The sequence below is a fragment of the Spermophilus citellus genome, assembly GCF_964194105.1.
Source record: "Spermophilus citellus genome assembly, chromosome: 10".
NCBI classification, from domain to species: Eukaryota; Metazoa; Chordata; class Mammalia; order Rodentia; family Sciuridae; genus Spermophilus; species Spermophilus citellus.
In genome coordinates, this window is record NC_138197.1 from 54,380,106 (window position 1) to 54,404,923 (window position 24,818).

The 24,818-nt window shown below is 31.4% G+C and overlaps 2 protein-coding genes across 5 annotated transcripts in view; one reads left to right on the plus strand and one right to left on the minus strand.

Annotated features, from left to right (window-relative positions):
• FAR2 (fatty acyl-CoA reductase 2) overlaps nucleotides 1–7,679 on the plus strand; it is a 155,206-nt gene extending 147,527 nt beyond the window's left edge. For all 3 annotated transcript variants that reach the window (XM_081311165.1, XM_081311164.1, XM_081311166.1), the window contains 2 exons: nucleotides 838–965; nucleotides 1,828–7,679. In XM_081311165.1, coding sequence (XP_081167291.1) covers nucleotides 838–965; nucleotides 1,828–1,990 — 291 coding nt within the window. In that variant the 3' untranslated portion in view covers nucleotides 1,991–7,679. The remainder of the gene's footprint in view (nucleotides 1–837; nucleotides 966–1,827) is intronic.
• A 634-nt stretch (nucleotides 7,680–8,313) lies between these two features.
• ERGIC2 (ERGIC and golgi 2) overlaps nucleotides 8,314–24,818 on the minus strand; it is a 35,582-nt gene continuing 19,077 nt past the window's right edge. For both annotated transcript variants that reach the window (XM_081311168.1, XM_081311167.1), the window contains exons 7-14: nucleotides 23,767–23,868; nucleotides 22,480–22,575; nucleotides 17,841–17,896; nucleotides 16,858–16,956; nucleotides 14,065–14,162; nucleotides 10,729–10,891; nucleotides 9,001–9,083; nucleotides 8,314–8,826 (exon numbers count right to left, since the gene is read on the minus strand). In XM_081311168.1, the coding sequence (XP_081167294.1) occupies nucleotides 8,764–8,826; nucleotides 9,001–9,083; nucleotides 10,729–10,891; nucleotides 14,065–14,162; nucleotides 16,858–16,956; nucleotides 17,841–17,896; nucleotides 22,480–22,575; nucleotides 23,767–23,868 (760 nt within the window). In that variant the 3' untranslated portion in view covers nucleotides 8,314–8,763. The remainder of the gene's footprint in view (nucleotides 8,827–9,000; nucleotides 9,084–10,728; nucleotides 10,892–14,064; nucleotides 14,163–16,857; nucleotides 16,957–17,840; nucleotides 17,897–22,479; nucleotides 22,576–23,766; nucleotides 23,869–24,818) is intronic.

Consider the following 24,818-nt stretch of genomic DNA (forward strand, 5'->3'; position numbering starts at 1 on the left):
AAAAAGCTTTAAGGAATGGGTTACTTAATCTCATCTATGTAATGAAGTAGTAATGGAAGAAAGAATAGTAGGCCAAGGGAACAATGCTAAAATTTAAGAGGTATGGGAAAGATATATAAGTTATATTTCAGTCACTAACATGTCATCCCATTAATATTTATAATAATCATTCATCATTTACTTGAAAAAGCATACCAAGCCAATCATAAGCTTTCACCAAATTGTATTAGCTTTGTTTTGCTGTGATCAAAATACCTGGCAACAATAACTTAAATAAGTTATTTTGGAGCTCATTTTCAGAGGTCTCATGGGGGGAAGGGCATTCCTAAGGGAAGCTGCTTCTGGTAAAGAGAAAGGAAGCATAGGGGGGCAGGGGACAGGGTCACAGTGTCCCACCTCCCCCAACTATGTCTCTCTTGCCTACAGTTACTACCTAGTTTGTTCAAACTAGGATGGACTGGCTAGGTTACAGCTTTCACAATCCAATTACTTCCCCTCTGAATATTCCTGTCGAAACACAAGAGCTCTGGAGGGACATCTTATTTCAAAACCATAACACTTAATACCAGTTCTTTTAAATTTTCCTCACAAGACTTCCTGAATGCCAACTGTTTTGGCTTGGTCCCTGTTTAAATAGTCTTATGTAAATGGTGCTCTATATTATCAGTTCTTTTGAGTAACAGCTCCAAATTATCAAAGGGTTTGTGGGGGGGGGGGGTCCAACCTGTCTCTTATAACTGAGTGTCACTCCTTTATGTAAAAGAAATTTCATCAAGTGGACAAAGTGCCTATTCAGCTGTGCAATTCTGGCAATGCATAATCTCTCTTGCCTTGCAGGTATTCAATTTTGATGTGAGCCAGTTGAACTGGCTAGAATACATTGAAAATTATGTTTTGGGAGTTAAGAAATACATATTGAAAGAAGATATGGCTGGGATCCCAGAAGCAAAGCAACACTTAAAAAGGTAAGCATAATTACTCAGGTAATATTTATGGAGCATCTATTGTGTATGTCACTTTGTACCAGATAGAATTTGAGAAGGGAAAGGGAGGAATTAATTTTTCTTGAGCACTTTCTGCAAGTCCTGTGTTCCATACTATGCCCTATAATAATACACTGCTTCATTTAGACTTCACTACACCCCTATGAGGCAGGTATTATTTTCGTTATCCCATTTTTATCACGAAAGTATTTAAGATCAAAGAGGCAAATAACTTATCCGTGGTAACACCTCCTTAGTACAGGAGCCAGATTTAAACTCAAGTTTCTATTTCTTTTACCACACCCTATCATAATGTGATATAAAAAAAATTCCAAAGGCAAGAGATCTGATTATTATATGTAATCCAAGAGAAATCACTTAGCTACTCTTCAGTTCCTTCAACTTCCTTACATTTCTTTCAGCCATAATCCTGGAGGTACAAATAATAATAGCAATGCAGAAAATAATAAGAATGGAAAAGCAGATTATAAACAGGAAGGAAATCTGAAAAGCAGGCCAAGAACTTTAGAATTTATCCTCTGGTAAACAAGAACCAGTGAAGATTTATGATATGGTAATAAAGTCAAATATATTTTTGAAAGATTATACTGGTCATGTTTGTAAAATAGCTTAAAAATAGAGATGAGCAAAGAGAATCTAGTTAGAGAAATGATTATTCAGAATGTTGTGGAAATAAGATACAGAAACCAAAAAGCCATCAAATCATGCCACATACTCTACTTAATATTTGCTGATTACAACCAGGAAAAGACATTTATGCTTAAGATCACACAGTTGAGTATTTGTACTATGTTAACTTTGGTTATGTCTGTCTCTTCCCCAGGCTCCGAAATATTCACTACCTCTTTAATACTGCCCTCTTTCTTATCATCTGGTGCCTTCTCATTGCAAGATCTCAAATGGCCCGGAATATGTGGTTCTTCATTGTGAGCTTCTGTTATAAGTTCCTCTCCTACTTTAGGGCATCCAGAACGCTAAAGATCTAAGAACATTCAACATTCACCTTTTATCTGGAACCTCTCGGATACCTCTCAAAACAGTAAACTGTGGTTCTCAAGATTAGGAAGTAACAAGGAACATGTCCAAGCTGACATATGTCAAATATGTTGTTACATATTCATCACTATTTCTTAACTGTCTATTTTTATTTCCATGAAAGAAGGAAAGTCACAAACTAGACTATAGCCATACATATTTTAGGAAAAAATTACTTCCAGATTATTTCCTAACACTCTAGTCTAGGCTCTTGTATACTCAATGTGAAAATGCTCCCACTTTTCTTATTTAGCTTTTCTCTTTGAGAGGATTAATTTCAACTCAATAAGCAAGGAAGAACATATGGAGAAGCCAAAATAAGCTAAGGCAGTACTAACCCTGGAAACATACTGGGGTAACTGGGAGAAAGGTCTGAACACAAGACAAGTAGAGGAATTGTCATCTCAACACCCTCACAAATGCTGTAAGTTAAACAATTCCTCACTGGAGTGGCTCTCCTTCTTTTCTATGCTGTAACAGAGTCCTGGTTAAGGAGTAGAATCAGAAAAGTGAGTTCACATTTACCATTTTTCTTAACTATATCCACTTCTTAAAACTAAAAAAAAAAAATCAAGAAGTGTAAATAATTGTGTATAGAATGAGGACTTAAGCATATTTGCATTGGAGAGTCTCACTATGCTTTCAAGTCAACATTAATAATAACATCTCATAAAATTTTGATAACTACTATTTAATCACCAGTTTTATGGATAATCTTTTCTTGTGAGTTTCCTGCTTATTGATTAAAATTGCCAAAGCCCTTATATTTAAGCTTATTGCACTCATTAGGCATCTATTTGAGTGGCTAAAGGGGAAGGAAATTCCTAGACCAAAATCTTAAAAACCCAGTCACCTCATCTTTGCCATTGATGAAAGCAAAATTTCAAATAAAAATTTAAAATCTAGTTTGTTTTCTTATATAAAGTGGGGAAGATTACTCTTCTGTGATCACCAGAGGATTTATTAGTATCTTGATTATTTCAATTATACAATGTTGACTGTACAATGTACAGCAGAAAAGTGGATTTCATTAAGTTTAGAGAGGTTTTTTTTGCCTAAAATGTTTTATATAATACAAATTAGTAAAATCTTTATATGCTCTCACATAACTGTTATCCCAACTTTTCTCATATTTGAGAGTGCATGTTGATTACTTTTCTTCATGCTAAAAACAATATTATTCAAATATGACTTTTGGGATCTAAAAAGTAATCATCACCACACAACTAGTTGAAAAAGTTAATAAAGAATAGCAGTTACATTTATGCTCACCTTCTGAAATAATTAATTAGTAATATTCAAAAAGGCACATTCTGGTAGTTGAAATATATAAGGCCTTACGGCAGTATCATAAAGGGCATTTTGGGGAAACTCTTCTGGGCAATATTTTTACCAATTTGACATAAGATCTAGGGACTACTTTCTATGGCAGACAACTCAGCTCTGAAACAAAACACCAGTTTGAGATGTCTATATGATACTTTTGAATTACAGTAATACAAACTATGGATACAGTAAAAATATGAAATCAAGATAAAGTTCAATGGATTGGATTTAAACACAATAATTCTAAGCATTTACTATCTTTTGATCATTGTATGCTGCATCAATTCAGTAACTCCACTGATCAAGTACTCACATTTTGACTTTTGATTAAATAAAACTTTGAATTAAAAACTTCCTCTTCTAGTGTTGTGTATTTATTTAACTGCAGATGATAGCAGATCATCACATAACACCACTCTGCACCCCACCCCAGAAAAAAGAAATAACCTTTCAAAGAACTCTGTACAAATAAAACCACAGGAATATCTATAGGATGAATATAAAAATACAGGTACACAATACTTCACTTTTTTTCTGATACCCTTTGTAGGATTACATTTACATGAATGTTTTATCAGTGGCATCAGATAAATGACAGGAATACTGAGTGCTCTTGTGATGATTCAGCAGTAAAAGGTACCTGCATGACAGAGAATCCCTATAAGTAGTTCATATCAGGACCAATTAACAATAACTTGAATGTCTAATATATTCGGAGCAATAGGAAAGAATCTTCTACTTTGGGGAGCAAATAAAAAGTAAAAGTACCTATGTTTAAAAGGAAGTTTGGTAATCCCTATATTCTACACCCACATGATACTTAATATAGTAGTGATACTAGAATAAAATACTAGAAAAAATTAAAAATGGGTACACAACTTAGTAAACTTTTCACAGAAATTTTATGCTAACCTAATTTCTAGTTAACATCCCATTTAAATAAATTCCAAGGTAAATAATCTCATAGCCAGAGCATGTTATCTCACAAAGAATATAAAAATTAGATCAACTAAACTTTCCAGAAACACCAATTTTTAAATTAACAGGAATCATATGCAAATTTTAAATGGCTACTTTTCTAGAACTGTCCTTCTAATATCTGGAAATATATAAGCAACTATTTATGATAAGAAGTAATATTTGTCCCATATGCCTACAAAGTTTTAAAAATCTCACTGCCTAGGTTACTTTGAAAAAATATTTTCCATAAACTAACAAAATGAAGAGTAGCACTTGCTGGTTTTAAGATGTTATTGGTTTGAGAGACAGCAATCCCCTAGAAGTACAGCTACTGTTGTAGCAAAGGAGCTTAACTGAAATTGAGTTTAAATAGCAGAAATATCTTTATTGATATACATTTTAATGAATCCCTATTCTAAAACACTTATTTTAATCTTGAATTGAATATCAGAGGAGAGATGTGAGGTATGGCAACTTGGATGAATTATAAAAAATACCTTAAAGAAATTAAAGCTAGGGGTTGGGGGCAGGTATGACTCAGTGGTAGAGGGAGTGGCTAACATATTCCGAGGCCTGGGTTTGATTGCCAACATTGCAAAATAAATAAAATTAAAAACTAAAAAGGTAGTTACTAAAGTGACAACTACCTGAAAAAAGAATACAAAGAATTTGCAATACATTCATTACATATTTATGTAAACTGTTGCTGAGGTAAAAAATTTTCATTAATGTGTAAGTTTTCCTTATGCCTTCTGAGTTTTAAAATTACTACATAAATTGCATTAGTTATACTATTTGGAAGAGTTAACTTAATTCTTTTGGCTAAACATCCAATATTATTTGGAGTTGCAAAACAAAATTACTTAAATGTTTTATATTTTATCAATTGTAATCTTATCTGTACTCAAATTTTTACAGACCTATATGAATTAGCTCAACTTTGGTCACTCTTCCACTTTTAACATAGCAGTTTAGCTCCATCTAGAGTAAAAGCAAATATAACCAAGTGATATTTAAATATTCATGTAGTTTATCTATGAGAAAAAAAGGTTTAAATATAAGGAATTGAGGTTTATTTGTAGGTACATGATCTTAATTTTCTAAGATTGAAAAAACAAAGAAAATGTTTTATAATTTGTAGTTTTATTTAGGGTCAAATGTTTGCACTTGAGACACTGTTTCCTGTTCTGTTCCTGGGATAAAATTTTTTAAAAATCTAAGGCAGTTTTTTTCAATAATGTAAGGTGATTTCATCATTAAGAAATATTTCAAAAAGGGGGGGGGATATATATTTTGAGCATATCATCACAATAAGGGAATACTTGAGTATTAATATAGGCATTATAGCATAAGGCAGTAAACATATGGTTTACCACCATTTTTATTTTGATGGTGGTGAAAAAGGTTGACTCCGTTTGGTTTGCTAGAATTCAAGAGAGAAGGGAAAGTACTAGGTTAAATGGCATGCTAAGATTGTAAAGATCCCAGGTTTAAGTAATTTTTGAATGGTTAAAAAATACACCTTGACCTCAAGTATAAACTGAATTTTGATGCAGAAGAGTTACATATAAATTTACTATCCAGTACTTAAATTATGTAAGACTAAAAAGCATGATATATCTTTACTTCCAATATTAAAATATTAATCATTTCTTTATGAATTCCAAAGTTAAAACTATAGATTATAAATTTTGTGGCAGTAAATTATTATAAAAATACAATGCTTTCTATCAAAAATGTGCAGGAGAATAATGTATATTAATCATCTGAGAATCAGAAGTAATTTTATGAATTACATAATTATTAGATAATAATTCTGATTAATATTGAGCTAAGCTATTCTGAAGAGGTAGTTCTGAAGTGTACAGATACTGCAGAGGTGAATTATTCACCTAAATATTTAATCTTCCTCATAGCTAATATATGAAAACACAGTTTAAAAAATTACATTTCAAATAATTTGAGGTCCCTGACTTTTAAAATATGTATGCTGGAACATATACATAATAGATTATGAATACACAATGAAAAGGAGGATTGGACTAAGTAATAAAGTTGAATATCAGGGCTAGAGGGACCCACAGATAGAGAAAGTTGCATGACTGGTAGGTCAGAAAAGTGCTTTCCAGGATGAAAGTGAAACACTTGGGGAGGACAAAAACACCTAAGGAATCTTAATACATAGTTATACTTCATCATTCAAAGAGCTGGACAGAATTTTAATTTTTTCAATGCCAAAAAATATGCCTCTATTTGAAGTTTCAGATGAAAATCTTAACTCTGAAGATGTATGGCAAAGCAGAATTTTGAACTAATGAAATTCCTTTATAGTCAGTTTTAATGGGACAGATTAATTTCATTTAAATTTTAATGTGGTATTTAGAAAACATGGAAATAGTTAAAAATCATATAAATACAAAATAATTTTTAAAAATCTTTTAAAAAGGTATTTAACAACTATAATCCTGAGAGTAACCCTAAATCAGCACTTTCCTCCCATTAAAAAAAAAAAAATGAAAAAAAAAAAAACCTCAAAAGTTGATTGAATTTTCTGACAAGCAGGTTAGGAAGACCAACAACCAGTCTAAAGTCAGTAGCAAAAATTCTAATTCTCTCCAATTAATCTCCTTTTGAGAAATGTTGTATTAGTTTCTAGCCCACCTTTGTTGCAAATAATAATAGAAGAAATAAAAAACACAAAGAAGGCTTGTTCATTATTTGGACTTTCAATTAAAAAAATCTTTTAAAACATGTCACTTATATTTATCAGTTAACATTAGGTCTCTGTGATCCTGTATATTTTAAACAAAGATGCTTCTGTTATTTTAGGCAAACTATCCAAAATATCATTCTACATAAGCCTTACTGCAAAATAGTTTTGACCTGGATTTCTCTATGGTTTACCCTCTTTTTAAGGAAGTCTATCTTCCTACTAACTGATTCCACTTCTAACCAAAATAAAAAATATTCTGATTCTAAAAAAAGAAAAACAGCTTTTATCTTTAAAACTTTTTCACTTGAAAAACTATAACTTGTGACCCACCACTCTCTAAAACCACCATTTTTAATCTAGTTGTTTAAGTCTATTTGTTAAGGACTAAAATCTTCTGCTAGTCTCATTACCTACCTGGAATCTTGTTTCCCCATTTCCTTAAATGATTTAAACTTTGGGAAATGACTGATGACTCTTCTACTCTTATTAAGTATTATAAAAAGAAAACTGATGTTGACATGCATATTCAAAATATAGGTTTTAATGGCACCTACGTGATAGCTCCCTTTCATTATTTTAATCTTTTATATTCTAGAAATTTAAAACCAACCCTTAAAAGGTTATGAAAAAAAAAAAAACAACCTTAACCTAACACAAATCAATCACATTCAGGACATACTGAATGAAATATTTCCTTCATAATCCAGCTTTTAGTTTAACGGACATTGTTCAATATGGCACCTCTGAGACCTGACATTATCTTGTCATACTTAAAATTTGCTTCATACTTCTAATTTATTTAAATTTACCCTGCTCCCCATTTATCACATGTATAAAATACTCCGGTTTTCCTCTTATTATTAACAAACTAATAATTTTTGTCATCAGAAGTGGATCTTTTCCTTTCTCACCCCCATCACTCAAAATATACGAATAAATAATGATCAGATTAAGGAACAGCATCTTAAAAAAAGAATGTGCTTTCTTTTCCCTAAAGTCTCCACTATACAATTTGTGAATGATATCTCTGTTACATATCATACCACTTACATATCTGCCCTTGGGAGATTTCACCTTAGTCTTCTAAGATTCTACCTTGAATGGTTATAAACGTCAAGAATTAAAGAATAGCAGTTACTTTCATAAGACCAAAATACTGGATAAAATGGTCTTGTCAATATGGCTTAACATTAATATGGCTATAACATAGGGACTAGTCCCTGTTTTCTTTATTAACATTGTGAACTGATCACAATTTTTTAAAGTCTAGACTAGTTTTCCATATGTTTTACATATTTTTATTCTCACATCATATCTCTTAAAAACAAAAGGACGCAAACATTTGCAGTTATCAATGCCTTTTCCTTTAGATGTGGTTTCATTTCCTTCCTTCAGGCTTTGTTACCAAGAAGTAAGTTTTGAGTTCAACACTGTCCATTTGTTGTGAAAGTATCAGAAGGAGTCATCTTCAAACCAATACTCCAGATGGACTTATTCACTGATTAGCTGCATAATTTCTTCTAGGACATTTGTAACAGACACAACATACACAGGATTTCAGTTTGGGTTGTTTTTTTTTCCCTTTTTTTTTTTCTTTTTTAAAATAAGTGTGTTTCCAGGTTCTCACTCATATTTTCTTTTCTTTGAATGTATTGCACAATATTTTATTATTAAAAAAGGTTTTATGTCTCAGGCAAAAAGTTTATCTCCTTCCCTCAGGAGTTGCTAATGTGTATTATTTTCTAAAAGAGGTAAGTGGTTGTCTGTGTGGCCATCCTCAAAGGGAACCTAAAGGGAAAAGGGAGAAAAAAGACCAAATCATTAGTTTTATTCCTTATACTATTTTCTCTAAACACAAAGCTGTATTTTGGGTAATTCTTTCTAGGCACAAAAAGTGACTATTTAGATTTAGAAATGATATTATGATTCAGAGATCAACACCATGTATATAATATCACTTACAGAATGGACAGATTTATAGGCTCCAAGTCTGAAACGACAGCAAATTATTTCAACTATAAATTTTCCAATTCCATGTAACATGCCTGTAACAAAAAATGTTTATGTTTTTAAATTATTCTGAAATTGCTATACATGAATAAAAAACTCAACTATAATGAAATAAATTAAGGAAGGAAACAAAGTTGTTTGTATTATTCTCTTTCATGGTTAAAAACTAAGACAGACAGTAAGGCACAGTTGGGCATGCCTATAACCCCAGCAGCTCAGGACACTGAGGCAGGAGGATCACAAGTTCAAAGCCAACAGTCGTAACTTAGTGAGGCCCTAAGCAACTTAGCAAGACCCTGTCTCTAAAAAAATATAAAAAGGGCTGAAGATGTGGCTCAGTGGTTAAGTACCCCTGGGTTCAATCCCCAGTACCAAAAAGAAAAAAATAAATAAATAAGAAGATAATTATACATTTAAAAACAAATTAATGTTTTTTCAAAATCATAAGGCCATATAATTCATGACCTTGACATAATCTTTTCAAGGTTTTCCCCTATAATTTTGAAAATAAATTATTAACACGTTTAAATAAAACACAAAACAAGGAATTACATAGAAAAGTAATTCATCTGTTTAAAAAAATATGCTTAAGAATATGATGCCTTGCCGGGAGCAATGGTGCACACCTGTAATCCCCGCGGCTCAGGAGGCTGAGGCAGAAGGATCAGGAGTTCAAAGCCAGCCTCAGCAAAAGAGAGGCGCTAGGCAACTCAGTGAGGCCCTGTCTCTAAATAAAATATAAAATAAGACTGGGGATGTGGCTCAGTGGTTGAGTGCCCCTTAGTTCAATCCTGGGTATCAAAAAAAAAAAAAAAAAAATGATGACTTGGAAATCTAAGGCAGGATGATCACAAGGTTGAGGCCATCCTTAGTAACTTAGCAAGGTCCTAAACAACTTAGCCGGACCCTGTCTCAAAATGAGAAATATAAAAAGGGTTGGGAATGTGGCTCAGTGGGTGAGCACCCAAAGGTTCAATCCCAAGTATCAAAAAAAAAAAAAGATTTCAAGTATATAAACCATTCAACTCCATGTAATACAAACAGGAACTAAAGATGAAAAAGGAAGTGAACTTTTTCTCTACTTTACCTATTATGCTTAAATCTCAAATTTTCATCATTACAATTCTGCAAATGATCTTTAAAAGAATTTCAGAATTTGGGGCCAAAAATCAAAACATTATTGATTGAAAAAAATCCCACATACTACAAAGTTGAAAATAGCATAAGATATGATTTTACACAGCATAAAGCTTAAATGAAAAGGAAATTTGAACTTAAGTGACTATTTCTATGCATTTTCTCATTTAACTCCATACTACACTTACAACTTATATCTTTCATTGTGATTTTCACAGATGAGAAAACAATTCCAGAAAAGGTAGGTGACTCATTCAAGGCTACCACCAAAAAATGTGCTGATTTAATTCTAGTTCTGTCTCCTGTTAACCCCCAGGATATTTGTAGCTTACCAAATATCCCTTCAATTAGTGAATGCTGTGAAATTAGTTACTCTTAATGGTGAGTCAATATAATTTTAGAGGTTTGAAATTAACATTAAACAAAAAGTTCTTCAAATATTAAAACATAAGAATGTGTATATTGCCCCTTTTAAGGAGAAGTATCTTAAGTGTAATTAATAGACACTTTTTTAGAAATTAAGACAGAGAAATGACTGTTAACCTGTTGTTGAAAAGATTCCTCCAACAATACCACAAAGTCTTACAAAAAACTGCCAGAATGGCATATGCTCCTCAGTAACTGTCACCATAAGAGAACTGAGATCATATTTCATAAATATCCCAGAGACTCCATGGCTGCCTGCAGCATGGTTAATGATACGTTCCTAAAAGGAAGGGGAGGAAAAGGAGGAAGAGAGAAACAAAATTTGTTACCTGAATGTTAACATATATCGACAGTATTAAGTTGTACAACTCTACTATACAAGACATTCAAAATTCTTTATGAATTATCCTACCAGATTAAACTCTTCAGACACAGTTATTCAGTATTCTTTGTGTGGTTAGCTTCTGAAACTATCAAAAGATCAAAATTATTCTTTCTTATAGTTTTTCTTTTTTTTTGCAGTATTGGGGATTGAACCCAGGGTGGAGGGTAGAGGTGTTTTACCATCAAACTATATCCCCAGCCCTGCCTTTTATCTTTTAAGCCAGGGTCTTGCTAAAATGCTGAGGGTGGCCTCAAATTTGTGATCTTCCTGTCTTAACCTCTGGAGGTGATGGGATTACGGGCATGTGCCACCACACCTGGCTCATTCTTTCCTATTTTCTCAAATAGGTCAGCTTACATTTGAGTTTTATACTGAGTCCAAGAGCTTACAACTGAATAGCATGTTCCTCATTGACCAAAACAATAAGAACTAAGTTTATATTTTGATATAGTTTTGTAGTATTTATCTGCTAGGAATTTACAAAATAATCATATTTCTTTCCTGTCATTTATGTCATCAAATTTAAAAAAGCAAATAATTTCAGTTTCTGCTGTTCATTTTGAACTACACAACATGAAAAAAAGACAATGCACTAAGTTGAAAGATAATATTTGAACAACTGTTTCAGTTTTAAAAGGATTTAAACAAACAAACAAACAAAAAGGAATGCCACTAGAATCACAAATCTACCAGTGTAAACATTAAGGAAAAAAAAACTATTTCATTCCATCCTGCTTATACTTCAAAACTCAAGTTTGGAAACTAATAATTTTCTATTATGGCTCCAAACACTATGCTACCATAGTGTGTCGTTATAACTTTTGTGCCAGATTCTGTTTGTAGAAGTTTTAACTAAACTGTATGCTTTTAGGAATACAAGTGATATAATTATTTACCAAGATAAATTCAAACATTTTTATGTGGAGCATTACAAAACCCTTTCCCCTATTATTAGCACAACAGAACCTTACAAGCTACTGATCAAATGTTTAATAATGACTTTACCTTAAAGCTCTGAAATGCTCAATATCGTGTTGAAGTTACCACATATATGGATATGTTAGAGACTGCGATGTCCATGTAACAAAAGACTAATGATTTACTTTGGGTTCTAAGACCAAAGATCAGCCCTCTTTCCCTACCCCTCAATCCTGCACTTTACCAACTCATCACTTCTTTTCTCAAGTGAAACACAACTAATTTGGTCATCATATCAGTATTCACATCCCTCTAAATATTAAATGCTCTGAGATTCTAATATATACCTATTTTTTGGGTGGGGTACTAGGGATTGAACCCAGGGCACTCAACCACTGAGCCAGTTTCCCACCCTATTTTGTATTTTACGTAGACACAGGGTCTCATGAGTTACGCGGTGCCTCGCTGTTGCTGAGGCTGGGTTTGAACTCACCATCCTTCTGTCTCAGCCTCCGGAGCTGCTGGGATCATAAGCAGGTACTACCGTGCCCAGCTATATTTTTTTTACTTTTTATTTGGATTTGTTATTTTTAAATATATTCTGGTATAATTTCATATCAGTATATAGAGATCTTTTTCATTCTTCCCTTTTGAAGATACATGTTCTTCTATTATATAGATGTACAGCTTGGGTTGTTTCTAGTCTTTATTATTATAAATAACAATACAATAAATAACCTTTACACTCAACACTTTTGTATTATTCTCACTGTATCTTGAAAAAGAGTTACTAGGAAAGGGTTTGCTAGGTCAAATGATAAATGCATACATCATTGTGCAGATAGTGCTAAACTTCTTTTTACAGAAACTATGACACTTTACATTCCCATAGCAATACATGTGTCTGTTTTCTCCAAAGCTTATAGTGTCTTCCAGATGTTTTGTTAATCTTACGGTGAAAAATATCTCCCTATTCTTACAGAAATATTGAAAAGCACAATATATACTTATATACATTTTACCTAGTTTGTATATACACACAAAAATAAACAAATACACACAATTATATATACTTGGTTTTTCTCCCTGAGCCACTTGAAAACTTAGACACAAAATTTCACCCCTAAAAAAACCCACCTAATTTCAGAACATGGAAAATTCTACAATTATTAAGAACCTGGTCATAATAAGTTACAAGTATACAAAAAGAAAACTACAAATGAAGAAAAGAAAATTTTAAAAAGCACTTATTTTTTGTCTTGCAATTCTTCTTGATGTTAGTATTAGAATGTTTACAATTCTTAAATATAAAAACAAGAAAATAAGGGTTGGAGATGTAGCTCAATGGTAAAAGTACTTGCTTAGCATGTGCAAGGCCCTGATTTTTATATGCAGCTCCACAAAAAACAAATAACAAAGTAGGTAAGAAATCTATTAAACTTTTCAGTTCTAAAATTCTGCTCCATCATTGTCAGTATTTATTTATAAAACCACACTATTCTGAGGTTCCACAACACTTTATCAGATAACTACAAAGCACTAACTTAGAGGAGGCAAGCCCTCTAAATTTGCTATCTGATGTATAAGAACCACATATGTTCCATGGTAGGAACATTTACTAAAAAATAAATAACAGAAGGCTGAGTTGGGGCTCAGTGGTAGAGTGCTTGCCTAGTACATATGAGGCACTGGGGTTGATCCTCAGACCACATAAAAATAAATAAATAAATAAAATAAAGATATTGTGTCCATCTACAACTAAAAGAAAATATTAAAAGTAAATAAACAGCGAAGACATCAGAAAATCTGCTGGCCAATTAAGAACAATATAGAGGAAAAAATATTATAAAAGTAAACATGTTAAAAAGAGTAAAGACATTATGAATAAGTGATGTCATCATAGTTTAATGATTCAAAGTTTTCATTGAATAGAAACATTTCAGATTTTAAAAAACTTCTGTTCTCACTCTAGAATATACTAATACTTCTGATAAATTTTCGGCTTAAAATAAAATGTTAATTCATTTCAAAATTCCTACAAATTTTAAAATGAGAAAAGAAACCAACTAAATTTGAACCTTGTACCTGGGGGGCTATAAAACACTAACAAAGAAATTTAAAAATAATTTTACCAATCAGAATCAACTTACCCTTTCTGTCACAGAAAACTGATGGGTATCTGCTGAAATTTTATATGTATGTAGTTTTGTTGGTACAACTGTAATAAAATATTGGAACATCTGGTTGTCTAAAATAAAAACAAATTATTTTTTTATCAATCCGATAGCAATAGAACCAGATATATCCTTCTTCTAAACTTAAAATTTAATATTATATTTGATTTAATGTCTAATAAAATGAAAATATACTCATGGTTGCACTTTCTTTCTCTTGCTCTTTCTTTTTCTCTTACACATACACACACAATACACAAACATACAATGTTAAAAAATATGAACTAGTGATTTAGTTAGGTAGCTCTTATAATCATTATCATTCTCATATGAAACATGGAAAAATAAAGGTAACATTTCTTTGTAGTACAGGAATATGAGTAAAATAAAATTACAATAGTATAATCATCATAATTTTCAGTTTCTCCTTTTATCTTAAGATACACTAACAAACTTCTAAATGACTACTGTGAAATTAAGAGGGTCATTTTTATGGCATGCCTAGGTTTAATACAAGCAAAAAATACCAAATAACGAAGTAGGTAAGAAATCTATTAAACTTTTCAGTTCTAAAATTCTGCTCCATCATTGTCAGTAATTGGTAATACTTAGTAATTGGTAAAACTGGTAATGAAGTAATCTTCATTCTCTAGGTATATTCTAAAAAATTAGGTGTGTCTGTAGATGAGCAATGAAGCCACATTATGTACAAATGAAAACAGATGTACTTCACTCAGCATAGTAATTTTCTTCTGAAAACTAACTATGTATAAATATAGTAATTTAAAATTAATTTTAAAGAACCAGATGAATAGCTTCTTTAAAATAAAAATCCTAGTCCTGAGGGCTGGGGATATAGCTCAGATGATAGAGTGCTTGCCTCATATGCACAAGGCGTGAGTTCATTCCCCAGCACCCCCCCCCCCACACACACACACACAATCCTTGGCCATTTCCCCAGAGACTCTAATTTAAATGGATAAGATGACCAGGAATATGCACTTTTCACAAAGACCTCAATAATTGTGATAGAGAGCAGCCCAAGAATACTTTAAAAAAAAACTAAATATTTACTTACCTGGTCATATTGTAGTAAAAAATAAAGAGTTAAATTACTATGTAACAGGAACCCTCAACAAATCTTTCTATAAGGCAAAGTTAGTGGGAATGTAACCTGAGTTTTAATCAGTGTTTTGCCAATTACTAGGTTTACAGTTTCAGACAAGTCAATTAACCACAATTTTAATTCTCAAGAAGGGTACGACACAAACTGGACAGAGCATATCCTACTTAAAATGGACATCTATTCATCCCCATGTAATACCAGAAGCACTATTTTAAAAAAGAATCCAAGAATCGGTATCTACATATGTGATCTTTAGAAAATCAAATGTAGTAATAAATTAAACATATTTTAAAATACTACAAACAAAATAAACCCGCAAGGCAAATATGAGTCATGGAAGACAGTATGGTTTGTGTACACTTCTTCCTCCCTGCCTTTGCCCAAGTTCACCAAGAACAGAATGTACTTCCCTTCACTGATTTGGAGCAATTTAGGCATGTTTCATGGAAGGTTGATAAGCCCGAATTCTGTAGAATTAAGTTTATAAAATGAGGCTTTTCTCAAAGAATTCTGTAAGTTTTGGCACACAGAATTAAATGAAAACATGATACGCTTAAAGACCAACAAAGTCTGTGAGTGTGCATTAAAAGAAAATACATGTTTAAGCTAAAAATTTAAAAACTTATGGATTCACAACTTTTATATAAACTGGATGTAGGCTGAGAGAGGTGTTTAGCTACTAAGAAAGGGATATCCTCCATGCCCTCTTTAGATACGGCCAAAAAAGATATGGGAAAGTAGGAATACTTTTCAGAGGAAAAAGCAAAGAGAAATGAAGAAAGCATGGGGAATTAGGGAAACCTGCCTAGAAGCAGAATAGGACAAAATCAACGCACATCTCCATTCCTAGAGCAGGGAAATGTCACATTTGTCCAGCTGAATTAGAAAACTGCTATAGACCACTGACTCATGTGTCACTCCTTCCTCGCTTGTTTTGAATGGGAATATTTAGTGCAATTATAACACTATCTGTGCTCCAAAAGTGTAAGGTAGGTCCTTAAAAGGTACAGTTGATGAGCTATTTCCCAACCTTTATTTTTTACTATGACCAGATAAGTAAAGAAAAGGCAATCAAACATTTTCAGAAAAACATGGAAAATAAACTAATATTTTTACTGAAATTCAATGTTTAAAAAAACACTGAAAGAAGTTATCTGTCCTATAATGTAGTACTTTTGACTATATTAATAAGTCTTTTTGTTGGTGAATATAGAAAAATGCACTTATGCCCAATTAACATATCAACCTTTCCTATATTTTGACTGTTAAAATTCTCTTTCCCCTGCCTACTCATAACTCTAATTTCTTTATTCTGTTCTATGACATTATTTGTTTTGCAATTCAGGGAATAGAACCCACGGTCTCATGCATGCTAAGCAAATGCTCTACCAGTGAGCTACACCCCAGACTTTAGTTAAGATTACAGGTGTGTGCCACCAACCCTGGCTCTGTACTATAACTTATTTTTTAACACTCAAATTTTGTGCAATTCTAGGACAAATTCTCTCTACATAAATAATCCATCAGCCATTTAAAGATTATCTTTACTAGGGGGTAAAAGGATAATTAAAAACATACTAATAGTAAGGTTATAAAAGCCATTTCCTACATGTAAATTACAAGAATAATTAATAAATACTTACGATCTATAGTAATTTTTTCAGTTCCATCTAAAGGATTAATAATTCCTGGAATAAGTTCTCCAAAAGACAAATGATCTATTCTGTGAGAAAAGTTGTAAGCTAAGAGACAAAAAAAAAAAAAAAAGACAAAACAAAAACTAAGTAGATAAGTTATATTATTCAAAAATACATGTTACAGATTGGTTTACATTTTTATCTATTCTCAAATGAAAATATCTAAACTTTACAAATATAATAATACGTTATTTAAAACAACATTAAGTTGAGAAAATGCATCAGGATTAAATGTGTAAAAGTAAATTCTGATAAAAAACTGTCTTAAGTTTTATAATTTACATGCAAATTAAATTCTAAGAAACAGTATTACATTTAATCCTGAGAGCAAAAAAAATTTACATCTTTCTTGATCCAATAAATTATACAGTTACAAGATTCTGTTTTTACATGAATTGGGATGATGTTCGTCTGGCTAAATGATGAAGCTGATCATATATACTTTTCACATACATCATTGCTGTAACTAAACTTATATTTTTATAGAATTTATTTTGTTGTCTATAGCTGACTTTAAAAGTAACTCTTCTCACAATCATTATATCAAACTAACTTTATACATACACATGAATATGGCCACATTTAGATATAAAAATTGAACTAAACTTCAAATATATTCTCTTGTCTATAAAAATTAGTGGAACTGCATACAAAGTGATACAAAGTACATCTAGGCCTTCATTCCCAACCTTAGAAGTATCTGAGCTATTAGCAAACTGAAGTAAAAGCAGATTAAAGACAAAAAATGGATTAGAGTAAAAAAATTCAATAATTAATTTTCTCCTCTGAAGAACATCTGTTTTTAAAAAGCTTACTTTCAAAACCCTACTTTGCACCTGCAATAAAACAAACAAAAACATACACCAAATAAAAACTCCACTTTTTTCTTCAAAGACATCTACACTGAAAAAATTTCAGAAACTACTTACAGTCATGGTTGACAAGTGCTGCTAAATGTGCATGACCTCGAGGATGTGGAATGGCCCTGAAAGGAAGGAAAAAAAATTAAAGTAATAACACTTAAAAAAATATAACTAATTAAGGGGCTGGGGTAACAGCGCATTGGTGTAGCACTTGCCTAGCATGTGTGAGGCACTGGGTTCAGCCCTCAGCACCACATAAAAATAAATAAATAAAATAAAGGTACCGTGTTCATCTACAACTAAAAAAAAAAAAAAACAATTTAAAAAAATATATATATATACACATAAAACTAACTAAAACTAGAAAGTGGATCTCTCCCAGGTTACATAATTGTTTGTAGTACAAATAGAAGAATGTATGTGGTTTATGATTAAGAAGACAAGTCTTATCACCTTGGCAGTATAAGGAACTGGGGTTGGCAAACATTTTTCCGTAAGGAAAAAGGTAATAAATATTTTAGGCTCTGTGGGCCAAGATACAATATCAAAGCTATTACATAGAATATAAATTCTCATACACTTTTATTGCTGAAACTCAAAATAATAATAACTTAGTACTACTTTTTTGTAATGTAAGTGTTTAACGGGGAAGCTACTTTTTCCTTAGTGTTCCTATTTTCAAAACTGATTACAAATGTTTATCTGTTAATGATGATCTATAATGAAATCTTACATATTTCAAATTTGAAAATATAAATCCATGACTTGTTTGAATTGGGCATATTCATTACTTGGAAGGTATTTCGGCAATACTTATTAGATTCTGGGTATTTGCTTTTAAGCATGTCATTCATTACATAACAGCTTAATAATTTAAGGCAGAATTTATTCAACTGTATAGTTACAAGGATTTTTAAAACACAGAAATTTCCTTTGCACTTAAAAGTGCTTGAAAACACTTTTGGAAGTACAATTTGAGATAAGAAAATATATCCAAGTAGAAGAATGGAAATCTAATTCCTATTTAAACTTTTAACAACACAACCTGTGAAAGCATTAAGAGCAAAAGAAATTACTCAAAAATCACTTAATAGTATTTGTATCAAAATAACCTTTACCACAATATAAGCTTCATATATAAACTCTGTTTTTGCCTTATGACTTTAGGTTAAATTCATCAAGTAACCTTACTGCGCACGCACAAAACTAAATTTCCAAAGCTACTCTGTTTGGTAATAGTGGTAGATGGTATTTTCTCACTAAAAAAATTTTCATCTTGGTAATGAGCTTAAGAAAAAAAAAGAGGAATAAAATTTTACCTTCGCTAAGCCATCAAATTCCTGTGTAGTAGGGCAAGTTAGAATATTCAGCTTTTATTTTTAACAAAAATTCATGGAAATTACAATATTTAAGTCCATGAAAGCAAATTAAATTTACCACTACCAGTTAAAAATACATGATAAATTTAAATATTTTCTGTAAAATACTGATGAAAAATGGATAACTATAGCTTTTTAAAAAGTCTGTATTTTTGGGCTGGGATTGTGGCTCAGCGGTGGTAGAACACTCGCCTAGTATGGGCGGGATCCAGGTTTGATTCTCAGCACCACATAAAAATAAAGGCATTGTGTTGTGTCCATCTACAAGAAAGATTCATTCTCTCTCTCTCTCTCAAAAAAAAAAAAAAAAAAAGTCTGTATTTTCACAATTTGAAAATGTATTCAAGCAAATCTTTTCCTGCTATTATGTTATTTTTACATCATCAGTTGTAACACATTTAGCAGATTTCACTTTATGTTGTACTGAATTTGTGCTTTCTTGATTCCTTTAAAAATATTCTTCCCTAAGTTATTCCACATAGACTAATCAAAGATTCTAATTTTAAATTGTTTTAAACTCAACATTGACTTCTCAAATAAAAAAACAAACACCACTGGTAACTCCTACCTACTCATCAATTGTTTAGTAAAACCACTCAAAATCACTTGCCTTTTTTTTTTAATTGACTATTAGCTACTGCTATGAAGGTCCAACTGCTATAGCACTTTCCTTGCTGAAGGCTAATTACCTAAAGCAAATTTATTTTCTCTGAATATACTGTTTCAGCTGCATTAAATTATCAGTACATAGCTTTCCTTCCTTGGCTAACCGATGAGACACTCAGAAACTTACTTTAATTGCAACCTCACTTTCATATTTTATTTTTATGAAGAATTTCTAGATATTCTATTTTCTAATTTTTCTGACCATTGTGTTTCAATGAGTTAGGTTAACATCCAATAAAATTAAAATTTTGTGCAACAAAGCAACTCCCTATGCACTGAAATAACTAATAGTTTAGTCTGGTAAAGTGCCGTGTGTTCAGGGTAATGTATATTACCTCAGATTTACTATTAAAACAAAGTCTATTGTTGTAGGCTATTCCTATCCCCACAAAGCATATCATTCTAACAGTATTCCTACTAAAATTCTAAACAAATTTTTAGACAGGAAAATTTCTGATTAATCACATTATAGCATCATATCTGACTTCAATGGTCTCTCTCTCTCACACAGTCTCACAAACCAGTATTTTATTCTGAGAGGAATAAAGAACAATTTTAAATTATGCCTCTTTTTTATTTCCTTCTTAAATTTTTGTTAAGACACACTTAAAAATTTATAAAGTAATAGCATAAATATACATCTCCCTTTAAAAAATTAAAAGGTAAAAATCAAATTAAAGGACTGGGGTTGTGGCTTGGTGCTAGAGCACTCGCCAAGCACGTGCAAGGCACTGGGTTGGATCTTCAGCACCATGTTAAAATAAAGGTATTGTGTCCAACTACAATAAATAAATAAATAAATAAATAAATAAACAAACAGATAGATAGATAGATAGATAGATAAATAAAATTAAATCATTCCAAGTACATGATAGCAGTTCTCTGACCCTTGTTAAAGCTCTTCTTAGGGAAGTTAGATAACTAACAATTTACCTATTTCTTTCCTGGACACTGTAATTTCTACCCCATCAGACAGGAAATCTAGCCCAAATGATCTTTCAGTGGAGAAAAAGTTATTCTGAAAATTGGGGTTGGGGAGATGCATTTCTGATTGTGACAATTATTGGGAAGGGGTTGCTACTGGCATTTGTGGACAACAGCCAGAAAAACAAAACAAACTGCAAAGAAAATCAATTAAAAAAAAATTTTGTTCTTCATCTTACCTAACTTTAAAATGCTTTAAGAGACATTCACATACCTGAAAAACCTATATATAATTACCTTAGACTAGAACCTAATTCCATTTAGTTTCACAAAGTACTTGCAGGAATTTCAATATACACTAAATTTCCCAAGAAACTGAGTGAATATTATACTGTTTTGTTCACAACATTAAAGAGAGTTGTTCATTATTCCAGAACAACATCTCATCGACAAAAAATGCTAATACACCTTTCACAATCTGTTAGTATAAGTTGCAAACATCTGCCTGCTTCCTTATACTTTCTAGTATATTCATTTGCATGCTGAAATACATATTATAAATTATGTTATATTATACATAATATAAATCTCTCTTATATTACAATTAGAAATGGCACTATGTTTGAGAGATAATACACAATTTTCAAAATGATCAGTTGTGTACTTGACAAATCCAAGACCAAAAAGTTAGGAATGTGTTCACATAAAGACACCACTGAGTTGATAAGATACAAACCAAATGCTTTTCCATGGGGCCTCTCTCATTGAAAATATATGTTATCATCATGAGAGTGTAAGTTTTCATATTGGACTAGGATATACGCAAAGGTGTAATAAAATCTTCTAAATTTCTTTGAGCCAACTATTAGGCAATGACTAATAGTCATTGCTTAGTCATTGCCTCTATGATATTAAGAAGTTCTAAGGTTCTGAATAACATATTGGAATGGGTAGAATGGGTTCTGGCCATAGCAAACAAATAACAAAATCTGAGGGAGGAAATTTATTTATTCATTCAGAAATTATGTAAAATTTATTATTCTACAACTTCTATGCTAAATGCAGTTCATAAGAGGTGTGATCTGATATTTTTCCTTAAGTTTTGCCTAATTTAACTTTATTCCAGAAAACTGCTGGCTTTTAACTATATCAAAATATTTGTCAAGAATTAGTCAAGGACTATGGGGTTGAGGTTGTGGCTCAGCAGTAGAGCACTTGCCTAGCACATGCTAGGCCCTGGGTTTGAGCCTTAGCACCAAATAAAAATAAATAAATAAAATAAAGGTATTGTGTTCAACTAAAACTAAAAAAAATTAAAAAAAGAATTAGTCAAGGACTAAATTTTGGTAAGGGATACTACAGGGTTTTAAACAAAATGAAAGCCTTAACAACATGACCAAATTAATGAAATGTCTAAATATGAGTTCTCTGGGTACTAAAATTTAGCAAGCAGAAAGTTTTAATTCGTATATACCAATAGTTCATTTATTCTACTATATAAAATATGACATGACTTTTACTTTTGTCCTGAGGTAGTTTTTAAAGTTAGTATATTCTTCTATGTCCTGAAAATAAAGCCCTGCAAAACAATCTCAAGACATTAAAAATAGACCCACAACATTTTAAGCAGTCCTTTATTAGCTAGCTATATATTATCTTATTAGGGAAAAAAAAAATTACTTTTAACCAAGCTCCAACCTTGTCTAAAGTATTTTTGGTAAATGAAAAGAACATACTTGCCCACAGTTATGTGAAAATTCCCTGCTACTTTATTAACATATAGATGACCACGAATTCTGCATGCATCTGGAGACTGTGATGAATCATCTTCCCTATTAAAATAAGATATATTAAGATTACTTAAAATACATTTGCTAATCATTCTGTGGTGAGAAAATTACATATAGAAGGAATAAAAGTCCAAAAAGATAAATTTCTAGATAATATCCTAAATGTCAAAAATAGCAGTTTCCTAAAGTCTCCAAAGTTAAAACAATACATCTACAAAATAGAAAAATATATACATAATTATTACATGTCTACTGTTTACACAAACCTGAAATTAAATGTTTCTTTAAATCTAACCAGAGGACTAAATTCAATGACAGAAGATTAAAACAAAAGAAACAGTCCTACCAAAGATATACTTTCTTCATATATTTCTGGCACTGAGGGAGAAAGGGGACAACAGGAATAAAACTAAGGTAAGGAAAGGGAATCCTTTTGAACTTTGAATAGACAATAACAATTTCTTCCTAAAAAAATGTAAAACCTCTGAATATTTTTAAAGTATCCTTTTCATGATCATAACTTTTCTTAATATCAGCTATTCTAACCTTTAAAAGAAAAATAAGTAAACAAAGTTCCTAACCAAAATTTATGCATCCTCATAATAGTAATTGCAATTAATTTGTTCATAAAACCTAATTTTAATATATATATATACATATATGTGTGTGTGTGTGTGTGTGTGTGTGTGTATATATATATATATATATATATATATATATAAATAAAATAATAATTTGGCGAGGGGGAGGTACTAGGGATTGAACCCAGGGCTGGTTAACCACTGAGCCACATCCCCAGCCTTTTTATTTTTTATTTCAGATAGGATCTCACTAAGTTGCTGAGACTGTCTTCGACTTCTCATCACTCTCCTGCGTCGCTGGGATTACAGGTGTGTGCCACTGTGCCCGACCCTAATACAATTTTATATGAAGGTATAACATAAAGTAAATAAATAAAAGTGAAATAATATATTGTAATAGTCCTAATCAAAATTACAGGCTGCATACATAATAATAAAAACTAATATTTAACAGTGTATCTTTAATAATTAATAATTCATGATAGAATTATTAATGGTTCATAATGATAATCAGTAATAAAAATTTTCAGAGTAAAAATTATTCCATTCTGAGAAAAAAAATAAGATTTAGAAAACTAAACCAATAGTAAAACTGTCAAATTAAATTCACAGTAAGTATAGGAAATTTGCAGATTTAAAATGCACATCTCACCTTGGTGGAAGTGCTGTTGATGCACTTTTAAAAGCACTTTTAAATATCACATCTTGAAGTGAATGCTCTTCTTGCAGCCTACTCTGAATCAGCTGCAGCATCCTAAATTAAACACAAATAATAATTTAGAAATATAGTAAGGTAAACAAAGATAGTCAATAGTTATTCAAAAATAGCAATGGTTAGCTGACTTAGCTAAACCATATATATTTAGTATACAAGATTTTATTCCAAAATAAAGTATATAAAGTTTCCTCTATTTACTTCTTTGGAACCAAGAAAAATGAGGTGAGGTAGTTAGAGGTCTAATAGCTAGTACTAAGAAATCCATCTGATTTCATCAATAATGAACATGCAGTCAGGATTACCAAAAAAGTTCTACTTACCTGAATATCTAAATTCATCTTTCATACATATGTCCACAATTACAAAATTTTAACTTTTTGTCAGGCATTGAATTAAGTGTCACAGATACAAAAAACAAGACAAATAAGGGCATACAATAGACTTGATGGAATTGGAAATGATAGATTACTAGGCTATAAACCCACATCACCAGCATCTACTTTTCATTTCAAACTAAATAATGAGACCATTTAAATATTACCTGGTGTCCTTCCCAAGACAGTTAAACTTTATTCTATGACAAGATCATTCTAAATAAAATATATTTCTTCCTACATAATTTTAAAAGTAATATCAACATATAAGCATAGGATTATAGAAAGCAAAGCATTCATTTGAGAAAAAAATACTTAGGTTTTAATCTCCTTTAACATCTTTAAATAACTAACATCCCAAGTCATTTGTAGTAAAGTTCAAACTTAGCAAGTATAAAAATTAAAAATGGAATTTTTAGGGCAGTGGAAGTTTTCCTTCCACAATGTGTTTTATTATACATCTGTCAACTTACAGAATGTACAATATCAAGAGTGAACCCTAATGTATACTTAAAACTATGCTAAAAAATAAAAGTCTGTTGATACATACACACACACACACACACACACACACACACATACACACACATGCGCATCACTGAACTTGAATAA